The 25,092-nt window shown below is 30.7% G+C and overlaps 1 protein-coding gene across 1 annotated transcript in view; it reads right to left on the bottom strand.

Moving 5' to 3' along the window:
- The window catches only part of rdo (leucine-rich repeat domain-containing protein reduced ocelli), a 46,368-nt gene that overhangs the window by 8,156 nt on the left and 13,120 nt on the right, over window positions 1-25,092 (bottom strand). Inside the window, exons 4-12 of the mRNA XM_080162497.1 lie at window positions 13,422-13,491; window positions 12,363-12,430; window positions 11,628-11,700; window positions 9,714-9,777; window positions 7,065-7,173; window positions 6,518-6,653; window positions 6,302-6,342; window positions 6,072-6,161; window positions 5,018-5,135 (exon numbers count right to left, since the gene is read on the bottom strand). Coding sequence (XP_080018623.1) covers window positions 5,018-5,135; window positions 6,072-6,161; window positions 6,302-6,342; window positions 6,518-6,653; window positions 7,065-7,173; window positions 9,714-9,777; window positions 11,628-11,700; window positions 12,363-12,430; window positions 13,422-13,491 — 769 coding nt within the window. The remainder of the gene's footprint in view (window positions 1-5,017; window positions 5,136-6,071; window positions 6,162-6,301; window positions 6,343-6,517; window positions 6,654-7,064; window positions 7,174-9,713; window positions 9,778-11,627; window positions 11,701-12,362; window positions 12,431-13,421; window positions 13,492-25,092) is intronic.

Genomic DNA, 25,092 nt, shown 5'->3' with positions numbered 1-25,092 from the left:
GAATTTGAATATACGGTTGGAGACGTTTAAACTTATTTTCTCGTATTCATTCAAAACCGATTAATATCAGGTGGATTAGAAATGGTTCTCATCCATACGAAAAAACTATGTAAAATATGTATAAAAAAAATGTACAATCATATAAAGATTAAAACCATTTTTTACCCGTGCCTTCGGCTTCTCGGGTATTAAAAAAATAGTTTTAAACTGACAATTGTACATTTTATATCCGTTAAAAACTGTTTATAATACGATGCAAGAAATAACTATTACCTTCTTGTACTTTCTTATAAAATTGAAATCACGTTTCATTCAAACATGGTTTTATATACTACACAGTTCAGTTTAATTGACAGAATTAAAATGTACATATGTCCTATAATTTTGGTCTGAATCCAAATATCTCGAAAAATGTGGGTCGGATTAAATTATACTTTTCTGAGAAGTTTGATAAATGATTAAGAGTCGTTTTACGCCATTGTTCTTACCATATCCGAAAGTGAAGCAACGAACGGTATTTAAGACGGAGGGATAAAAAAGGCAAATAATACTTATAGTAATCTACATTAGGCCTTTTTTATTTTCTTTATATTGATAAGCTACATAAAGCAGGATGTTCTTCCAGGACTTGTGGTAAAGAAAACAATTTATCACCTATTGTCCTATGTACATGTTCATATTAATGTCAGTGGTCTCTGCAGACCATTATTTTCTCAGACATTTTTTGTTCAGACTTCCAGTCATTTTTCATAAGTATTCAATATATTTAAATGCATCAGGGACGAAGGGTACGTTGGACTGTAGATTTACTGTCACCCAAAGTTTTATAAACACAATTTCGCATTCGTTATCTTAAACACTTTGGGTACCTTTATAAAATCTTGATTTGATTTTATAAACCTTCAGTGTTCAATCTTTTCCGCCAAAACTTTTAATCTACAGAAGGGGTAATTTTTTTGTTCTTATTATTGATCGTCCATTACCTTATCCCTTAAGATCCCTGATACATAGAATATGCATAAAAAGTTCTATAGAACTGAATCCTTTATACTAAGTAGTTGGATGTATGTGTGTTTGTGCGTGTGTCCAGCAGTTAAATATCTAACTAGTAGAATAATTGATCCAACAGTTTCAGGGAACCTCTGAATATATAACAAGCAGGTTTGAGGCTATTTATTGACCTATGGTCAAAAAAAAACACTGATATCCAGTGAAATTTCTTTACATTTCTATCTAATTATGGTGATATTTTTACGCTAAAGACACTTTAACAACAGTTATATGTCGACATAATAAAAGCACAACATCTTAACTGGGAAAATGTACAAAAAACTATTGAGACAGACTGATATTGGTTACAGGGATATAAAAGATTCCAGGACAAACGCAGAAGTCCCATTTATTAAGTATTTCTATACAGATTAGGTTAGGTTAAGATGTGAATGAACAAAAAAGCCCCCCGCAGGCATTTAAAAAACCTTTAAGATGGTCTAAAATAGGTTAGGTTAGGTTAAGTGTCCACTCCGACGTTTGGGACTCCTGCGTTTGTCGTAGGACCATATAAAGGGATAAGACAATGGCCGATAAATTCATTCCCAATGATGTACATTCCCAATGATGATACACAAAATTACCCCTTATGTATATTACAATTAGTGGTTGAAACATTTGGACATTCAACTTATTGAACCAACCAATCAAAATTCAATAAAAGTCCCCAAAATTGTTGAGCCAATGCACATAAGAAAACATTATTGTAAAACTTTGGGAACTAGTGTAATAAATAGCCTATTGTCCCCGCCCTCCCTGATATTGGTTAGGTGATAAATATTCTTATGAGCACAAGAAGTTATTGGAAAATAGTAAAAAGAATATAATGGTTAGTAGCAATAGATAGATAGATAGATTGATATCAAGAATGATAGATTAGACATATACATATATGTCTAATTTTATAGACAAGTTGTCTGCGGATAGGAAAATAAATAAGAGAAATTGTCATAGATTCAATAATCCTACTATTTAAAGTAGTAAGGTCCTTTTTGTATTTTTGACCTTTCAGATCTCGTTAATTACTAAACCAATTAAATTCTTCATTCTAGGGAAACTTCTTATAGGTCACGAGATGGTTTATGACCTTTTTTGCACTATATTATGTTTATGTTATAAGCATTTAAGAAATAAAACTTTATCTGCAGGGATAGACATTACCTTATAAAACGTACCCTAACCTGATCTAAATTAATAAACAAACGAACAAAAAATACTTCCCCCTCCCCCTTATTTTCAAATCATCTTAAAATAAAGAGGGTTGGAGTTCTGTACTCGACTATATACTTTGAGGGAAACGCCAATATTCATACTTTTTTAAATAACTAGCGGCTACGCCCCCCCCCCCTTGAGGCCTCTAGGGGCACTTAAGGAGGAGGGAGTTGAATTCCATAAGCAATTTGGAGATGCGATCCCCAATTTTCAAAATTCTTTGAACGTACGAATAAGACTTTTACAGAAATGCTTCGCATCTAGTCTATCCACCTATGTTTAATATAAATTTTACACCATATAAGAGTAGAATCTGAATATTTGATTGACGTGCCACGGCAATTATCAAGCGCAACTCAGGCACAAGATACAATTACTCTAGCTAGCCCCGAGGCACCTTTTGTATGCTTTTAAGTATTTATTAGCCTATCTTTACCAATATAATACCATATATGGGTAATGCTAGCCTAATCATGGTAAATTGTATGTGATTTATTAATGTTATATGCTTATTAAAATATTATGTTTATTGTTAAAGTAATCATGTAGCCATTTAGTTCAAGTATGTATGCCTACAACCATAGTTTGATTTACGTCACAAGTTTAACGTACAGACACTTAATTAAACAGACAAGTGCTTAGATCCTTATTACTAGTTGATGTTATAGCTTGCACTTCTTAAAATATCTCAGCTATTTATTGACTCTCTAACCATCAAGTTCTTCTTGCTTTAAAGGTAATGACTTAGTTGTTTGGCATGCATTGTAGTTTAAATTTAGGACCCTCAGTACTTAGCATGAATTGAGCTTAGGCCTTATGTTAGAACTCTAACACTTAGCACAATTCAATGCTTAGGACTTGGGGCACTTTTCTGTCCTACACTACTTATGATTATTATCACTTATCCTGTAAATATTTTCATACTTAACTTATTCACTTGTAATGTAAATACACTTTGTAAAAACCATCTTCCTTTTTGAGTGCTTAATATACTTATATAATACCGATCGAATACCATAACCAACCATTTATTCTTAGTTTAAAGCAATATAATACCTCGCGTGGGTCTTTGTTGAGCTACCACCGGCTCAACCAAATTCGTATTATACTTGTGGGAGTAGAAGGATAAGCATTCTAAAATGACGAACCGACGATGAGAATGTCTATGTGTATTGCAGTAAAAGTAGGAATTTTAGTAGTACTCATAGAAGAGCAATCTCCATACCATAATATTGGACAAGCGCCCCATTCGCACAACCAAATTTTTTTTATTTTAGATTCAAAAGGAAAAAGTAAAAAAAATATTATTTTTTTTGGGGGGGAGGGGGTTCCCTCGGGATGGGATTAGTACCCTCCCTTATAATAGTTATAAACCTTCCCAGGACCTATGAGAAGCTACCCTGTAAAGGAGTACCCGATCGATTCAGCGGTTAGCGAGATCCTTCGCTACAGACAGACAAACAAACAGGTATACCACCTTTTACTTTATTATAAGGAATGGTTAGAAATATACTGATTACTCCTCTAAATATATCTATTGGTGGATTTGGAAATGTTAATATTATTGTTGGCAAACCATTCTTATTCAATTGGATTAGAAATTAAGCAAACTCACATTTAAGATTAAAGGGAGTGTGAACGTAAAAATTTCTCATCTGATTATCAAATCTTAACATTTACCAAGCACATTTCACTACACTGATCAACCAAAAATGTCCTATTCACAAAAATATCCAGAAATAATGCCTTGATTTTATGGTATTTTGAGAGGGAAAAAGGAAAAAACAGGGAAAATCTGAACGTTTTTGTTTCTTATAATGTTTGTAGGGATATTTAACTTGTCATATATAGTTGAAACAATTTACTTACTGTTAAGGATTTATTCTATGCTATAAAATTGCCAATTCGTTTTTTTATAACATAGTAATTAGGTAATAAAGACATATTTTAAATTCGTATTATTGACAAAAAAAATACCTCACTGTCTACAAAGGGTTGAATCTCATAGGTTATATAAAATAATAATATCCTTTTTTATTGTGTTGAACAATAAATAACCCACTTTGGAGAATTAGTTTACACTTTTATCAGACTGTTTATAAAGAAATATTGCGTCTTTATTATTTACAAATTTGTAATTAAAGGTGGGCGAGAGATGGGCCATTTAAAGTTAATTGGATACTAATAAAAAACCTGTTTCTGGCTTTGTTATTGATTTGGTTTTCAATAAAAAAATATTGCTTATTTCATCAATTTCTAAGTAACTATACATTGGATTAAAGCAAGGATTATGTTAAAAGTCAGCTTAACTGTTAGGAAAAATATAGAACTATGTGAAAAAGTTTAATTTTAGCTATAATGGGAGAAAAAATAATTTAATGCACATTTTATATAATACGGAAAATTTCTTCCTTTCCCCGTACCTTATAAAAATCGTCGGAAAAAGCCGTTTTTTAAGCAAACAAAAGCGCGTTTTGCTCTATCTGTGAGATATTATGAATGAGATAATGTTAAGATTTAATATTAAGATGAGAAAAATTTACGTTCACAGTCCCTTTAAACGATAGACTTCATATAAAACAAATAAGATCAAAATTTCTCTTACACATAGACATACAAACATCCTACTACTTTGACAGAAACACATACAATTACTGTATCTAAAAACTGGAATTTTTTTATTCTATATTCAAACAATTGTCTACCTAACAAATATTGGTTTAGAGAGGCTGCACTCCCCACAAAACACCTATACCTGTTGAAAAGAAGATATTTGATTGTTGGCCAAATTAATTTTTCTTAATTTTCTGAGAGACAAATCCAATAGTAAACTTCGTAGGCCACAGTCAGAGCATACAAACTCTTGGATATTTCTGAATAAAATATGAGTTAGTCTTTCTGTCTGTTTGTCTGTATAATTGTCGGTCTGTCTGTCTGTCTGTTTGTCTGTCTGTTTGTATGTCTGATGATTAATCATAAGAACTCTATTGACGCTGAAATCATGTTGTATCTATCTATCTTACTGTCAATCTATCTATCTGTTTATCTGTCTATCTATCTATCTATAACCTTATATCTCTAAATATTTGTTGATCAATCATAAGAACTCTATTGCCGCTGAGATCAAGTTGTATCTATCTATCCATCTGTCTATCTATTACCTTATATCTCTACATAAATATTTGTTGATCAATCATAAGAACTCTATTGCCGCTGAGATCAAGATGTATCTATCTATCCATCTGTCTATCTATTACCTAATATCTCTAAATATTTGTTGATCAATCATAAGAACTCTATTGCCGCTGAGATCAAGTTGTATCTATCTATCCATCTGTCTATCTATTACCTAATATCTCTAAATATCTGTTGATCAATCATAAGAACTCTATTGCCGCTGAGATCAAAATGTATCTATCTATCCATCTGTCTATCTATTACCTAATATCTCTAAATATCTGCTGATCAATCATAAGAACTCTATTGCCGCTGAGATCAAGATGTATCTATCTATCCATCTGTCTATCTATTACCTAATATCTCTAAATATCTGCTGATCAATCATAAGAACTCTATTGCCGCTGAGATCAAGATGTATCTATCTATCCATCTGTCTATCAATTACCTAATATCTCTAAATATTTGTTGATCAATCATAAGAACTTTATTACCGCTGAGATCAAGATGTATCTATCTATCCATCTGTCTATCTATTACCTTATATCTCTAAATATCTGTTGATCAACCATAAGAACTCTATTGCCGCTGAGATCAAGATGTATCTATCTATCCATCTGTCTATCTATTACCTTATATCTCTAAATATCTGTTGATCAATCATAAGAACTCTATTGCCGCTGAGATCAAGAAACTTGAGAGAATTTAACTTGAGGAAGATTCTGCGGTTTTAATTGGTATTAACTTTCATCCAGTTATTTAATATAATTATTTGGTAAGACATTCGTAGAAAAAAGTTTTATAAAATTATAAAAATAAAGTCAGTTTTTGGTAATTTAGGGCGTCAAACAGCCAACAATACAATGAAAATGTTAGATCTGGACTTCTTGTCAAAAAAATATTCTGATAATAGGTTAGGTTAATTAAATGTTAAGTGAGCATCCCCAGGGACTAGAAATAATGCTTCTAAAATGCAATTATAAGAAAAGGGGGTCGGTGGTCAAAAAGTTAGTTTGAGAAAATGCACCAAAATTTTTGTGCATTTTAATTTAGTTTTTTTTGAGTTTTCCCTCCCCACAATCTTTAAAAAAATATTTTTAAATTTAAATTGGATGAAATTAATATCCCTTGTGGCAAGATCTGAAATTTGGTTATGTGCCAAGGACAGATACTCCAGCTGTTTCACATGATGGAAAGCTGCTGATGGGATGGATCTAAATATAATATGTAAAGTTAGAGCTAAGAAAATCATCATAAGATGTATCTTAATTTTCAAAGAAAAAAATTATTTATAGTTCCTTATATATAGAATTTTGCAGATATTATAAGGAGTCCAGCTGTTACTACTTGGGGTTTTTTGAATGTCACTGAAAATTTTTTTTGGAAAAAACACGAAAACTTTTGTGAATATGGTTTAAAAATTGTTTCAGATGTTTGTTTCAGCTTTTTTGAAACATAGAATGCTTTATTTTAAGCATAAACCGCTAAATATAATAGATTTATAGTTACTTATGGATAAAACTTGATAGTATTACTGGGATATCACAAAAATTGCATTGGAATAAAAGTTAGTTGCAAAATGTAGTTCTAAAATCAAACACTAGGTATCAGTATCCAAAAATTACCTAATAACATTGTGACTAAGATCCAAATGCCTCAAACTGTAAAGACCATCAAAATTGTAATCCACTATGTGTGATATGTTGTTTTGGGACAGGTCTAACACTTTTAAACCTAAAAAAATAACATTAAGTAGCTGTGTTAAGTGCCCTAAGAAAATGGGGATAGCAGTCACCGCTTTTGGCCTACATATTCTATTGACGTCATAGTAGGGAAGTGTGAAAGAAATCCCCTAGATAAGAGATGGGGTATAGGGTATTTCCTGAAGTATAGAATAGAATAGGTATATCAAAAGCAGTGACATCTATCCCTATATTGCTAGGGCACAATAGACAGCTACGAACATTTATTGTATTAAATTATATGCCAAAAGCAAAGATAACTTGATGTAGATTGTAGACCCATAATTATAATACACAAAATGATCTCTAATGTATAATAAAATTATTATTGGAAAATTTTAAATACTGCTGGATTGTATGGACTAATCAAAATTCAATCAAAGTACCCAAAGTTTTTAAGCCAACATATGAAAGAACGTGTTCATAAAACTGTAGGTACCAGTACATTTTACAGTTTCCTCCCCATCCTCTTAAAATTACATCAATTTATCATCCATTGTCTTATCCCTTATGATCCTTATCCTATTATATAAATTTTTTTTTTGTCTGTAACTTAGGATTTTGATAACTACTGAACCGATTGAGTTATTCATTTTATTGAGGCTTATTTTAGGTCCCTGGATGATGTTAAGATATTTATTTTTTTATATCTAAGTTAGGTTTTAGGCTATTTTTTCTTTTTTTCAAATATAGAGCCCCTATATTCTGGGAGTGCAACCGCTAGTATATTATAAGATTTAAGTTTTTAAGGGCTAAATTATGTATCCTCCAATGTCTTATCCCTAAATACCTAATAAATAAAGGAATTATTGACAAAGAAATAATAATTTTGATTATAATACTTAAACATATATATTGTAGAGATAGGCTATAATTTATATATACAGGGAGTAAGGAGTTATTGCACTGTAAAGCATAATAAATTTTATAAACACTTATTCGTTGGCTTAAATATTCATGGGAATGGGTTGATTCAATATTTGTCTATGCAAAACTTTTCCATCAATGATTTAATCTACATAAGGCTTAATGTGTTTAATCATAATTGGTGGATACATGACGTCATACAATACAAATGACCAATGATGAGCCAGTATACAATTTACCATTGGTCAATTACAATGTATACTGGCCTGTCATTGGTATTGTAATTTATTACGTCATATTATATATTGGACACTAACCACTGCTTCCTAAATATTCAGTGTAGAAATGATTTTATTCAAAATTAATTTCCCGTCCATTGTCGTTTCCCTGTCGCCCTAGAACAGTTATAACCCGTGAAATTAGATAATAACTTTCTTCTTCTTTGTTTCTATTACAAGTATTGCTATGAAATATTTGACAATATCTCCAAGAGTCGAGCACAGAAAATACAACCCTACCTCATATTTTTTTGTTTTTGTTTGTTTTGTAACTTGAGGTTAGGCAAGGTTAGGTTATAGTGGGTACCAGGAAGCCCTGTCGGTACAGCATGAGTTAGATTCAGGAGAAAAACAACTACACCCCCTGCCCCCCTTTTGTCCAAATTATATCAAATATTACAATGGGAGGTGGGGGTTTAATGCTCTATAAGCACATTGATGGAAAACACTAAACAGTTTGTGTTATTTCTTTCTTTTCGCCGTAACAATGCTACTCTATAAGTTTGTATGACCACCCGTTCTGCAATATAGGAAAACTGATTTCCTCATCTGTATTTCAAGATAAACAGCTTAAATCTAATTTCAGACATTCATTCAACTGTTGAGCATCTCATCTAAAACTAGCTTTTTCCGTTTTTATCTTTCTCTCCTTTTCTATCTATCTATAGATCACTCTTTCTCTCTATTTGAAACTTCCTAGGTATCTATTTAGCTGTTTTTCTGTGTTTATTAAATATTACGAACCCAGTAAAAGTGTTGGACTGATTATGACGTAAATAAAATAATTAGCCAATGAGAGGCCACTATAAATTTTACCATTGGTCAATAAAGGACTCTCATTGGCTAATTTTTTTACGTCATAATCAGGCCGACACTATTACTGGATTCAATATTACAATATAATTTAATTTCTCGTATTCATTCGAATCCGGTGGATAGGAACCGGTTCTTATCCATACGAAAAAAACTATGTCTAGCATCTTATTATATCCAGCTTTCCTCGAATATAGAAATGTACAATCATAAGATTAAAACCAGTTTTTTTAGCCGGTGCCTTCGGCATCTCGGGGCAAAAAAAACTGGTTTTAATCTTATAATTGTACATTCTATATCCGCGGAAAGCTGTTTATAATACGATGCGAGAAATAACTATTCTTCTCTCTTTTCCTCCCTTTTTCTTTTTCTCTCTCTCTCTCTCTCTCTCTCTTTCTCTCCCATTAATCTCGCTATCTCTGTTATTGTCATTACAATTTCCAATCAAGAGAGGCGAGAAATAGGTTATTGGAACAAATTATAAGTAGTATTGGTTTTCTTATAGATAGATAGATAGATAAATAGATGGTTAGGTAGTTAGATAGATGGATAGATAGATAAATAAATAGAATACCTGCAAGGCCCCATAAAGTTCTCTGCCCAATATTTGGAATCATAGAGGAGGAAATTCTCAGTTCCTGAAAAAAAACAAGGTTTATATTATCCAAGGGAAAAATTGTGAAATATTATTTTCAATTTTGCTACGTTTTGCTTCAAACATTGTGAACAATCATTATAATAAAGTAAAAGGATGTTTGTTTGTCTGTACTAAAGGATCTCGCCAACCGCTGAACCGATCGGGTTCTCCTTAACAGGGTAGCTTATCATATGTCCCCGGAAGATTTATAACTATTTGGGGGGAGGGTACCACCACCATCCAAAGAGAAATGGCCCCAAGAAAAACATACCCCCCCCCAAAAAAAAAAAAAAATTTCTTTAAAGAAATGGGTTTTGTGACCTCCTCAAGTGCCCCTAGAGACCTCTAGGAGCGTAGCCGCTGGTAACCAATAAATCTATATAATCATACTTTGAATAAAGTAGAAAAATTGAATCCTTTAATTTAGTTTTATTTGAATGATTTGGAAGTAAGAGAAAAATATTTTTTGATGACAACGTATTTCTTTTCAATTTCGAACTAGATTAAAATATTATTATGTCTTATCTAAGATAGTTTGGTTTTGTCTGTCCATCTGTCAGTATGGTGGTCTGTAAGCAAAGGCATTTACTTTGCTACTCTGCCGGTAATGCTCTACAGGACATTTAAATTCGATCTATTTGGATAATCGGGGGGCATCAAATTAGTTTAAATGAATGTTTTTTTTTCAGCAGTTATTATTATGTCTGTGTGTTAATTGTTAATGATTTTTTTTAATGTATAAGCTTTGCTGTTAAGTAATTATTTTAAAATGTATAAGCTTTGCTGTTAAGCAATTTTTTTTTTTAAATGCATAAGCTTTGCTGTTAATCAAATCTTTAAAAAATGTATAAGCTTTGCTGTTAATCAAATCTTTAAAAAATGTATAAGCTTTGCTGTTAATCAAATTTCTTAAAAATGTATAAGCTTTGCTGTTAATCAAATCTTTAAAAATGTATAAGCTTTGCTGTTAATCAAATCTTTAAAAAATGTATAAGCTTTGCTGTTAATCAAATCTTTAAAAATGTATAAGCTTTGCTGTTAATCAAATCTTTAAAAAATGTATAAGCTTTGCTGTTAATCAAATCTTTAAAAAATGTATAAGCTTTGCTGTTAATCAAATTTCTTAAAAATGTATAAGCTTTGCTGTTAATCAAATCTTTAAAAATGTATAAGCTTTGCTGTTAATCAAATCTTTAAAAAATGTATAAGCTTTGCTGTTAATCAAATTTCTTAAAAATGTATAAGCTTTGCTGTTAATCAAATCTTTAAAAATGTATAAGCTTTGCTGTTAATCAAATCTTTAAAAAATGTATAAGCTTTGCTGTTAATCAAATCTTTAAAAAATGTATAAGATTTGCTGTTAATCAAATTTTTTAAAAATGTATAAGCTTTGCTTTTAATCAAATTTCTTAAAAATGTATAAGCTTTGCTGTTGATCAATTTTTTAAAGATGTATAATCTTTGCTGTTAATCAAATTTTTTTAAAATGTATAAGCTTTGCTCCTTATGGATGTTGTTATCCTTGTTGAATAAAAAAACTATCAGTGCAACTGCTATAAATTTATACTAGGGTTGGGCCGGATATCCGGTCTGGCCGGTTATCCGGCCGGATATTCGGCCATTTCAAATATCCGGCCGGATACCGGACATTAAAACTATCCGGTTACATGATATCCGGCTGATTTTTGACGCCAGATATCCGGTTATCCGGCCGGATATCCGGTAAATCGCCGGATATCGAACGTTGACCAGATATCCGGCATTAGAAATCAGCCGGATATCCGGTATCCGGCCAAAAAAGTATCCGGCCCAACCCTAATTTATACTAGTGTATGTATTTACATTTGTTACCTCTAAATCTTCTAGAATTCTGAAGCTTGGTCCCAGTGTCAGAGTATTGTTTCCATTCTTTGGAATTATCCTAGTATTTTTCAGTAATGTGTCACAAATCTTGGAATTTAGGTTTTTACACCAAAACTTGGTGCTTTCACTCAAATCTATTTTTGGACCATCGAAATCCCACCTACCCCCCCCCCCCCCCCCCCTCTAATCTTTCTTATTTTTTAGTAATGTGTCACAATTTTAAAACCTATTTTTTCACCAAAAAATATTAGTTTCCTTAATGCTTTCAATCAATCCTATTTTTTACTTTTGAAATCCAACCTCCCGCTTTCCCTCATTTCTAACTGTGGGGCCCTATTCTTACGGGGGCTCTTGTAGTCTTTAATTTACCCATTCTAACCTAAAATTAGCTGACAAATATACGTTTTTATAACAAAAGTTAGTTTGTTGTCTACATGCGATTTAAATGAAATCGCCACTAAAGTACTTTAAATATCCAGGGCTCTAAAGGAACAAGAAAATGACCGATAAATTGACGAGCATCTCCAATGATGATACACAAATTACTCTTTCTGTAGATTACAATAAGTGATTGAAACGTGTGGAAACTCAACCTAATAATCAACCAATCAAAAATTAATGAAAGTCCTCAATGTTGTTAAGCCAACGAATAAGAAAACGTTATTATTAAACCTTGAAGACTAGTCCCCTTCCTTCCTGTTAAAAATGTATGACACATTCCTAAGACTGGTAGTTGTCAATGGGACTTGATCAATGGGGAAATGGCCATTAAATGACCCTTCACAAATAACCTAAAACATAGATAAATGGTCAGGTAGATAATTCTGCACTGGTTAGCCTGCACGTTTTATACAATGCAGTGACGGAAAGTAATTCAGACAAACAATTATAAGTGAAAATTTCCCCACAACCCTCTTCCCTTATTCCACCCCCCCCCCCCGCCTCCTTACCCACTTCCCTTCAATTACTTCAAAAAGAATTACGCCAACAAAATGTTTGATTTTTGGCAATTCCAATTGAAATTGCCGCAAAATTTAATTTTGTGTTGGGGTATAACTTTGGCATAAGTAGGCATATAACTTTTTTATATAACTGAAGGGGAGTGGGTAAGAAGGGGAGAAAAAAGGGAAGGGGGTTGTGGAGAATTGTTTCACGTTCCCTTTTCTCTGAAATAAGAGCCACTGCTACAATGTTACTCCATAGTTACTAGGTTTATCTAACTGAGCGTCCTTCTTCACAATTACAAATAAATAACGCACAAAAACGGGGTTGTTACTTCTGCGCAAATTTTGCCTATAAATGTCCTTGTTTTATATTAAATTAAAACAGTTGAGATATCTGAAATCAATGTGGAATAAATTTTTCTGAATGGTAAGTTGTTTTTCTTCTTTCACTGAAGATTTATTACTTTTAGATCGGATTTTTATAAATAGATCTTTCTTTATCTTTCTACATCTCGATTTGCCTTGTCTGGCCATCCGTCCGTCAGACTGTCTGTAACGCTTTTGGGAAATCTCAAGCCAGTGAAAAAGGAATGTGATTCTGACAAACAATTCTAAGTGAAAATTTTCCCTAAACCCCCTTCCCTTTTTTCTCCCCTTCTTACCCACTTCCCTTTCAATTACACTACACACAAGTTTTACTCCAACTTTACTCCAACAAAATATTTAATTTTTGGCAATTTCAAATGGAAATAATTGGCTGAATAGCAGCACATGATGTCAAGCTATCTATGTATCTATTTGAAATTTATCTATCTATCCTATCTATGTATCTAGCTACCTGATATTTAGGTTGATTTAATTGATGGCACTCACACTGAACTGGACATAAATTCATCCCACTGGTTCCCCTAAAATATAAATATTCTTTAAATCTGTATTCAATTCATCGTCGTGGAGGTCATAGGTTCGAATCTCGGTCCTAACTTCGTCATACTTAAAGATATTCAAAGCTGTACAATTATATACTGCTGCTATGTCAGATGTGCAACATTAAAAAAGAGTAAGTGGAATGACGTGGCACATAAAAGGTAAAACTCATCAGCATGCACAATTAGTACTTCCTTGGGTATGGGATGTTAGTGCCTTGGGATCTACTATAAAGGTCTGTCTCTTCCATTAGTGTCCAAACTTTTCAACCAATAAGGTGTATCATTAATTATGATGTATAGCAATTTATCGACCTTTGTATTATCCTTTAAGATCCATACTTTACTAGTTGTCCTCAGGGAACTAAAGAGATAAGAAAATGGCCAATAAATCCCCAATGATAATATACAAAATTACCCCTTCCATAGATTTTCTAAATAAACCAATCGATCAAATGTCAATCAAAGTCCCCAAGGTTGTTGAGCCAACGAATAAGAAAACATTAATTTAAGACTTTGGGGACTAGTGTAATAAATAAACAGCCCACTGTCCCCTCCCACTCTGGGTATTCCTATAGCTTTGATTGGTATAAAATTAAGTTATAAAAGAATTCGATATCTAACAAACACTTATTCTTCTTACTATATATCCGTACAAAATTACAATAATTCAAAATAGCAAAAAAGTATAAATGAAAAATGATGCATGCTAAAAAGTATTATCAGTCCAGACGTTTGAGATATCCTAAGTAATACACGAAAACAAACTTTATTATATTTAAAAGTAACCATTATTAATTTGCTTTTTTCCGAATTGTTCATTTTAAATACCATCTACAAACAATCAATACAATCTTCATCCGTTTGAGATATCTTAAGTATTACATGGACACGTATGTCGTACACATATTTGAAAACTTTATTATATAACCTAAAATATTGACTATTATTAATTTGCTGTTTTTGTCTGACTGTTTTATAGTATTAACCCCATCATCCCACCCTCTTGTCTATAATTGGTAAACCCCACCCCCTTCAATTTATTTTCCCCAACCAATTTTCTACCCTCCCATCAATGAAATTAGAAAATAATCCTTTTCTCTTATCCTTTGTCTTTGGATAACAATCCAGGAAGGGAGGGGAGACATGGGCTGATTATTATACTAGTCCCCAAAGTTTTATTACAAAGTTTTATTTTTTGGCTTACCAACTTTGGGGACCTTATTGAATTTTGATTGTTTGGTTCATTAAGTTGAGGGTCCAAACGTTCAACCACTAATTGTAATCTACAGAAGGGTTAATTTTGTACATCATCATCGGAGGTGTACATCAATTTATCGGCCATTGTCTTATCCCTTCTTATCCCACAGGTTTGTACTCTTAAACTTCGATCTCTTCTTACATTTAAATTATCGCTATAGCCTATTGTAGTCTAATTTAGGGCCAAATTATTAAGGATTTTAAAATAAAAAAAATGTATAATATTTGTATAGCTATCTGCTTTAAACGCATTTTGAGTGAAAATTTATTTAAAAATATTTAAAAATTTACTCTTACTGTATATGTTTCAATTGAATTTGTTGTCAGCTTGTTATATCAGGGATATATTTATGCTATACTTCGCTTACCCACTGCATGATAGACTCGAAATAAAGTATTACCAAACTTTACCAATAAACTGTAAACAAATATGATAAATATACAAGCAAAATAACAAGTTAATGTTGAGATTCAATTCCTTCTCGTTCCTTCTTAAGCATAAAATGAATTTGAAAATTTTTAACATAAACTTTAATATCCTTATCAGGATGTTGATTTTATATGTCGTCTTTATGACAGGTGAAGATGTTATGAATATATTTCTTAAATTATGTATATAAAAAAATATTGTACGGTAATATCAAATTAAATTAAAATTAATTTATTTTTTTTGTTTTTTTTTGTACCAGAATCATCCCTGCAATGAAAGAAGAAAAAAATTTGTTTTGTTTTACATAGCAGACTAAATGTATTATGATAACATACAACGTCTCTTTGTGAGTTCATATTTATAATATTGATTTTTATAAATGAATTAATGAAAAAATATTTGTTTGAAATTTGACTAAATGTCATATTGTATAATTTACTTAACCCTTAACAGTCGGGCCCCTTGTCGCATCTTTATCGGTCGGGGGTGAGGGGGTGGTGTTCAACGCCCCCTCCCCTATTATCTGAGCCACTATTAGAGCTAGAGGTCTTAAAATTTCTGTGTATGTCCCCTGTTTGATAATAAATTTCCGACTATAAGTGAGTCAAAGTAAATTTTTGCTTTCTTCATCACTGTGGGCTAGAATTGAATCAAGACAAAAGTAAGTGCCGAGCCCTGGGACCTATGTATGGTGAAAATAGACATAAAACCATGATGATTCCAGGTAAAACCAAAATATTTCAGCGGGGTCTTTTTGTTTTATTTCAATTTTAAGTTCTGAAAAAAAAATGAAAAAAATATGAAAATCTTTAATAAAAAACAAACAAAAAATGTTTTTCAAAATTTTTTTTCACTAAAAGATACAAACAACTTATATACATACTATAAGCTTTAAAAAAAACAAAATTTTCAAATTTAGGACTGCCTTTCCAAGGTTAGAAGAAAAATCCTAACAACGAATTCTAACATATTTCTGATCAACATAGCAATAAAACGTCTTTTGCTAAATCTTTAACATCAAAATTAAATAGCACTTACTAAAGACTTTTTTTCATTTAAACTTATACTTTTTACATTATTTAACTTTTAAGATTGTGTTTTTTTTAAAGAAAGGTTGCGTGATTTTTTTCCTCATAATTAATTTATCTTAATATGCTGCATTATAAGTGACTGACATTGTAGGCTGTGATGGCTTAGAAAACTCAATACCAGTTTTGTTAGCCCAGGCCATCTGCCCCTCGGGGCCTACAAAACTAGTTTTAATCTTTTTATTTTTATTTTACTATCTGCTAAAAGCTGTCTATAATCCCATACAATAAATAACTATTAAACATACCAATTAAAGTGAAACAGGGATCTTAAGGGATAAGACAAAGGATGATAAATTGATTACTCCTTCTGTAGATTAATATTATTGGTTAAAAAGTTTGGACTTTGCATGTTTGAACCATCAAATCATTAATCAATTCATAAATTATCAATAAAACATACCAAGACTAATAGTATAAACCAAACAATCAAGATGAAAAATAAAGTTCCCAAAGTTTTTGAACCAATGAATGAGAAAATATTTATAAAGAACTTTGGGTACCAGCAAATTTTACATTCCAATGTCCCCTTGATCCATATTAAATCTACCATTTCATAAATTGAAGAATTTATTTATCAGTATAATTTAATTGTAAACAACAAAACAACAGGGAAGAAGGGGACATAAGAACTGTAAAGATTCTTAGAAATAGGAAAAGTTTTCTTTTGTGTGGACACTGCTAGTTTGAACCATCAAATTAAGATTTAATAAAAGACCAGTTAACTAATTAGATAACGTGTCTATAAAAACTTTTGGTACCAGTATAATTTATAGTCACATGCCATACTCGGCGAGGGTGAGGTAATAAAGAGTAGCTCACTTGTGACAGCGGGTCAAGTTATAATATACTTGAGCGTGGAGCTTAATAGCCCTAGTGGCTAAACAAAAGTGTTTCATCCTTCTTCATTACTACTTAGGTCCAAACACTAAGAAACAATGGCTACACAAACAAATAAACAGTCACATTTTTCCTCCCTTCTTGCCGATTTGCATGTATTTATCATGTATAAAATCAATTATTTATCATACATTGGAGGTAGGGGGCTTTGGACTGTTTATAACACTAGTCTAAAAAGTTCTATAATAATAATTTATTATTCGTTGGCTTATATTTTAGTAAAAATATTTTGTTTTGTTTATTCTAGGTTTTTTAAAATGAAACTTATATGGAATGTGTCCCAGAAATAGAGAGGACAATTGACTGTTTAATAAACTAGTCTCTAAACTTTATAAAGACATTTCTTATTCTTTGACTTAACAACTATGGGTACTTTTGAATAGTTTTGTTTTTGTCTGTTTTCAGGGGAAATTTAATTTGTATAGCAGCTATTCAAGACAGACGGCTGCATTTTTTGTGAAGATTCCCTAAACAATTTACTTTGTATATCAGTCAAGGTCTATAAATATTAAAATTATAAAATACGCGAGAAAGGTTTCAGGATTTAAAGAAATTCTTTTTAAAACTGCTTGTCCATATTCCCATCTCATCCATGTTATTGATGTTGTCATCCTTGTTTCTTTCTTTCAGGGATCTTAAGGGATAAGACAAAAGACAATAAAGTGATACATGTAGATTTCCACAAATTATGACAAGGAAACTAACCATTTCTTATGTAAAATTATTGTTTGATTATATGTTTGTAAAATATTAGTTTGAAACCATTCCATTAATTTTAGTAAAAGTACACAATTTTTTTGAGCTAACGTGGGTACTGGTGTGATTTACATCCCAATGTCCCCTCCCTCTTATAATTAGCAAAATAAATTTTAAAACGGCATTCTGCTTTTCAAAACAGGATATTTAAATAATTTGTATGATAGAACAAAAGATCCTAAAACTCTAGACAAAAAGTAACAGGATGTCTTTCTGTCTATATATAAGTGTATGTTTAACGAAGGAGGGAGGGAGTGAACTGGACATAGAATTGTAAATCATATCCAAAGTTTTATAAACACATTTTCTTATCCTTTTGATAATTTATGAATTGATTAATGATTTGATGGTTCAAACATGCAAAGTCCAAACTTTTTAACCAATAATATTAATCTACAGAAGGAGTAATCAATTTATCATCCTTTGTCTTATCCCTTAAGATCCCTGTTTCACTTTAATTGGTATGTTTAATAGTTATTTATTGTATGGGATTATAGACAGCTTTTAGCAGATAGTAAAATAAAAATAAAAAGATTAAAACTAGTTTTGTAGGCCCCGAGGGGCCGATGGCCTGGGCTAACAAAACTGGTATTGAGTTTTCTAAGCCATCACAGCCTACAATGTCAGTCACTTATAATGCAGCATATTAAGATAAATTAATTATGAGGAAAAAAATCACGCAACCTTTCTTTAAAAAAAACACAATCTTAAAAGTTAAATAATGTAAAAAGTATAAGTTTAAATGAAAAAAAGTCTTTAGTAAGTGCTATTTAATTTTGATGTTAAAGATTTAGCAAAAGACGTTTTATTGCTATGTTGATCAGAAATATGTTAGAATTCGTTGTTAGGATTTTTCTTCTAACCTTGGAAAGGCAGTCCTAAATTTGAAAATTTTGATTTTTTTTAAAGCTTATAGTATGTATATAAGTTGTTTGTATCTTTTAGTGAAAAAAAAATTTTGAAAAACAGTTTTTGTTTGTTTTTTATTAAAGATTTTCATATTTTTTTCATTTTTTTTTTCAGAACTTAAAATTGAAATAAAACAAAAAGACCCCGCTGAAATATTTTGGTTTTACCTGGAATCATCATGGTTTTATGTCTATTTTCACCATACATAGGTCCCAGGGCTCGGCACTTACTTTTGTCTTGATTCAATTCTAGCCCACAGTGTCATCCTTTTATTTAACAACCTTTGTTTTTAGGTCCTTTTTTACTTAAATATTACTAACGGCTGCCTTTATTTTTTTTTTATTAATATTTTTATTAATTATTAATATTTTATATTAGAAATCTAAAATTATATCAGCGGCCACAGCTGTATTTTGCAACTGCCGCAGTCGGCGGTCGGCTGGAAAACGGCGGTGGATCTTTGTGAAATTTAAATATGTTATGTGAACATATAAGAAAAGCTTAAGTTTAAAATTTGAAGTATCTAATTCAAAAATTGCGGTCACAGGAGGCTTTAAAAAATTTAAATTCTCAGTTATTTGTCATTTAGTTTTAGCCCTCTATCTTTCTCACACAGAAAATGAGAAAGAAAAATCGTTCGACGCCCATAAAAAGCATTATTTAATGTACTTCTAGTATGAAAATAATTATTAAAAATTAAACTGTTTTTAACCTATTTTTGAATGGGGGGTCAAAAATATCCTAGGACACCTATAGAATCAGACTGCAGAGCCCAAATTTGAATTAAGTCCCCAGTAAACTTTTTTTGGGGGATTTAAAAATTAATTTTTAGTGTTGCTGTAATCATTTTGACCGAAGCAAAAGCTTTTTTTTACTTCGGGTAATATTGTGGCTTACAGAACATTTTTATATAATTCACTTTATATTGATAAAATAAAAAAAACATTACTCTGTTCATTGGAAATAATTTTTTTTTCCAAAACAATCAATTTCATTGAAAAATCTAACATTTACAATAAAACAAATAATTCTGAAATCTAACCAATAAGAAGACTTGTTTTATATAATTCTTTACAATTCAAAAAAAGAGTGTTTTCACAAAGTGACTTATTTCCAATGTAGTTAAATATTTTTTATTTAATTAAAATGAAATAAATGAAAACCATACACATAAAAGATACATACTTTTTAAAATTATTTTAAAAGATAAGTTTGAATAATCTTATTTTATAACACATTTGTATATGTGAAAAAAATAAATTTGTTGTATTGCATAAACATTTGTTGTCATTTAACCCTTTACAGCCATAAGTGAGAGAACACAAACATGTTAATGTTAATTCGTTGATATATTATAAAGAATTAACTTTTTAGTGGATTTTTATAGTAAAATCATAAGGCCTAATTTTACTCTATACCAGAATACAATATTTATGAAGCAAAACACTCTAAAAGCTACGAATTTTACCCAAAAAAAAAAGACCTTTTGCTCGGATCAAAATGATCACGGCAATAGTAAAAATTAATATTTAAATCCCCCCAAAAAAGTTTATTGGGGACTTAATTCAAATTTAGGCTCTGCAGTCTCATTCTACTGGTGTCATAGTATATTTTTTATATACGTTTTAAAAATAGGTTCAAAACAGTTTAACTAATATTTTTAAGACAATAAATGAGTTTGAGTATTTGTTTATCTGATGTTTAAAGCGTGAAAAAAAAGATTTTACAGAAACTTGGAAGGTAATATAGTATTTTTATCTTTTATACACTGAATGAAAAGGAAAATTGCTATTCTCGTAAATACTGCAATAAATAGTAATTGGTTTTTCATAAAGCTAACATTTATGCACAAAATCATGGTAGATAAACAAGTTAAACAATTTTGAAAAGTTTAATATATACATTATAATTTCTAATTGTGCATTGTATTAAACACCAATTGAATTAGAGATATTTTTTTAAAATTCTATTAAAAATTTTATAAAAAGCTACCTAAAATAGTTGCCCATTTGTTTACATTTCCCCTAAAGGAAGAAGGGACAATCAAAATTATACAGTAGCTTTGCTATCAACATTCATTGTAGAATATAGAAGAGAAGTTAAAAAAAGAGGCTAATAATGTTCAACTGGTACATAGATATTACAAAAATTCATACCAAAAACATATCAAAATTATATAATGTGTATATAAAGATTATTTCCATGAAAAGTATTCATTACACTTTAGTTATTTTGCAATTTTTGTTTAGTTTTTTAAAAAAATGAAATGACTTGAATAACTATTTTGGGAAAGGGTATTTCCACAATATAAAAATTGCTCCTAACAAAAAATAACCCTCTAAAATTTTTGAAAAACTATGAGTGTAGTTGCGACTCTCCACCCCCCCCCCCTCCCTTCCCTTCCTTTCCCCAAGTGTCCCTAGAGGATTTAAGGGTACGTAGCCGCTAGTCCTTATATGGAAATAACGGGATGTATGTATATCTGTCTCTAGCAAAGGAACTCGTTATCCGCTGAACAGATGTGGTCCTTGTTTTTTTTTGTAAAACTTAAATTAAAAAATAGAGGGGATTAAATTCTAGTGCCCATAATGATTGCTGGGGGCGTAGCGTTTTTAGCATGGCAAGCATCGTTTTAGAATTAAAAAGAAAATAAATGTTTCAGTTAATAACAACCCAACAAATGATGTCTATAGCAATTTGATCAGCTGATTGGTTTTAATACTAGATGTTTTTTTAAGTAGCGCAGCTACTCTAAATCTAGGAAATAAATCTAATTTTGCTTAGAATTTACTTTTAGGTGTTTTAAACGTTGTAAATTGAAGATTTTATTTTGATAATTAACATTTTACAACAATACCCTCTATAAACCTTGAGGAAGTTTGATAAAATTACGTTTATTTTGCAAGCTTTTTTGAAAATACTTCATTATTTTTATAATTCTGACAAAATAGAATTTCTGTTTAAGTAAATAACATGGCCACAAAAAGGTTTAAGCAATTATTGAAATATTTTATTACCATTCTTGCTAATTAAATAGTCGTTAACTATGTTTAATTTGCATTTTTTTAAAAAACAAGAAAAATATCCTACTTAAATGCTACTTTTATGAAGTTATCTTAAACCTTTTCCAAAAGTTTGTTTTATAAAAATATTTTATTTTCCATTGATTTTATTGATTATATAGGTTAAAAATATCAAAAGTATTTTTTAAAGGCTATAGATTAATTTTGATTAATTCCGATTTTTAATTTTTTTAATTTTTTTCAAATCTGATAGAATATGCCTGTCTTTTTAAAGAATAGATTATATAAAAAACTAAATTAAACATATTCAGGCTATCAAAAAGTTAAAAATATTTTTTTTTTACTATTAAATCGCTAATTTTTAAAATCATTAGATTTTAAGCTTATTTTGCATGGAAACACACTTTTTCAGTCATTTCTTCTCAACAATGGATCTTAAATGATTATTACTGAAAACTTTTATGAAAATGTTATTAACCAAAACTCCAAATAAAGGAAATAATTGCCGTTTGCGAAAATGTGTGCAAAAAGTTGCCAATATCTCGTTAGAAGGGACTTAATGGATTTTAATTTTTACTGCTTACGACTTAGTGGACTATAAACTATTAGAAAAGTATCACTTCAAGGTGGAATTTTAAGGGTCAACTTTTTTTCTTTTAAAATTCGCAGTGTACCATGGATGTTGTCATCCTTTTTTGTCTGAATTATTATTACTTGGATCTTACACCAGATATCCATATTCTCTAATAAAAAGAAGCTTTACCGGGCTTAAATAACGATTCCCCCTATCCTATCCTTTTATCCAATCCCCTCCTCTCCTACTGGATGAACGAACTAACCAATAAATGATGTAAATGTTAGCAAGCAAAATTAAAGACAATTTTCCTCCTGTCTTAATAACCACGTATATTCTACATCCATTATTAAAAATCTAATTCAAAACCAAAGTCCATAAACAAATAAATAAGGAGGGGATTAAAACCCAAAATCTAATAAAAGGTCGTATTACATCATAACAAAAATCTCAATGAGATTACAATGTAGCAAAGCTGCGTTGCAATTTGATTGTATGGCGTTCGGTGACAATGCGTCAAAATAAATGTTTACACTAAACTAAACAAGGATGACAACATCCATAAAAGCGAAGCACTGAAACGGTAGGACAAACGGACATTAACACTTGTATAGTGTCTGAACTGAATAATCAGAATATAAAAGTATAAGAGTCGACGCAAAATTGTATGTAAATTTGTTGAAAAACTGCTTAATACAGGATAATGTTTATGGACATACTTACATTTTTAGGACTTGATTATAGAGTTGCTTCGCTTATAATATTGTTCTTTGTTGTCACAGGAATCAATATACCAAAAATCAGATCAAACGGATAATTAGTTCACATAAAAATTTGCTTTTAAAAAAGTAGAAAAATCAACATGTTTAAAATGGACGTATGGACATTCTGGTAATGATTATAGAGTTGCTACGCTTTCTAAATCGTACCTAACTACTACAGGAATCATCATGCAAAGTTTGAAATCGATAGGACAATTCTAACATGCCTAAATTAACGAATAAAAGCTATCTATCTCGGACGGACGGACGGACGGACGTACGGACGGACGGACGGACGTACGGACGGACGGACGGACGTACGGACGGACCGACCCTAATTATAGAAAAGCTTCGCTTTAAAAAAAAAAAAAACTCAAAACTTGAACTAGGCCAATTTAAATCTCTAGTTAAATTTAGAACATTGACATACATATAAACATAAGGCTAGTGGCGTTATCCTCGCAGAATTTTTCTTTTAAATCGAAAAAAAAGAATTATACCCATAGCCTTAATTCTATGGATTTTTTTCCTTGTTTTATGTCTATTATGTTTTAATAAAAAATGTAAATATTTAATGTACATAATAAATATGTAAGATTGTCTTTGTTTTTTAGTAGCAAAGCCAGTCTATAATTTGTAAAGGGGAAACGTGATTTTCTTGGCTGATTTAAAAAAAAAAACAGCTAACTTTTTGTATGTTAATTCCCATACCTATGTACACCTAGTATATAAATTACTTAGTATGTTGGTCAGTCGGTTAGGTACAATTGATTTAAAAATATTTAAAAAGGTTTCGTGATTTTCTATTTATTTATCATATCGTTCTTTAGGGTTTCGCATGTTTCGAGCAAATCTTTATTACCGCCAGACATAGCAGCAGTATGAATCATTTGTAACGTCTCTGGTATGATATGATCTAGATACGACGCTTTTCCAATAGCAAGCAGGCACGTTACCATATCAATACCATGGGTATTTTCAATAAAACTGTTATAGCTTGGTTATGGTTCCGCTATTAATGGAATTTGTTTACTTGTTTAATTTGTATTTCTTGTTTCAAATTAAGTTATCCAAACAAACAAACAAACAGAGTAATATGTATTACTTGTATTGATCTGTTTTTATTTGTTTTTACAAGTTTGACAAACAAGATACTAAATAATAACAAATGTTTATCAAGAAAACCATTATTCATAAAAAAACAAGGATGACAAAATCTATAAGTAGCGAGGCACAAAAAATAATGGTTGAACAAACGGATAAGAGACCACGTGACTAAATATTGTTTACAAAAAAAAGATTGAGGAAAAGAAAGAGAGAAAATTACAAACCTTTATATATCTAAATAAATTTACGTTTCTTTGTATCATAACCGACAGACTGATGGACCAAGTAAATTATAAACTGGATGCTTGTTAGTATAAGGAATCTTCACTAAGATTTTCAGACATTTATCTTGAATAGGAGACGAGAAAATCATATTTACCCGAATGGAATTATAGAAAGCTTCGCTACTAAAACAGAACTTTTCTGCCCTAATGTAGCTCAGCACTATCAACTATATATAAAAAGAACTTAGAGGATAGGAGCGAATTTAATTTCCTTACAGTTTAAGTTAGAAATGGGGGGAAATATGAAATTAATTATTTCAATAATTACAATTTCAATATCTGTAACTTTAATTGTTCAATTAATTTAATTATAATAGTTAATAAACACAGCTCTGGTAGAGAGCAAAGTAGATAGATAGAAATAAATATATAGAGAAAGAGAGAAATAGAGAGGGAGTGACAGAGAGAGAGGCCAGCAGTTTCCGAGATCTTTAGGTTCAGGCAAAAGACCTTACTACTTACTATGATTCCAGATATTGTCTCCCTTGTAA

The sequence above is a fragment of the Acartia tonsa genome, chromosome 5, assembly GCF_053477335.1.
Source record: "Acartia tonsa isolate MP-2025a chromosome 5, ASM5347733v1, whole genome shotgun sequence".
Lineage (NCBI taxonomy): Eukaryota > Metazoa > Arthropoda > Copepoda > Calanoida > Acartiidae > Acartia > Acartia tonsa.
This window is presented reverse-complemented; position numbering and strand designations above follow the sequence as displayed.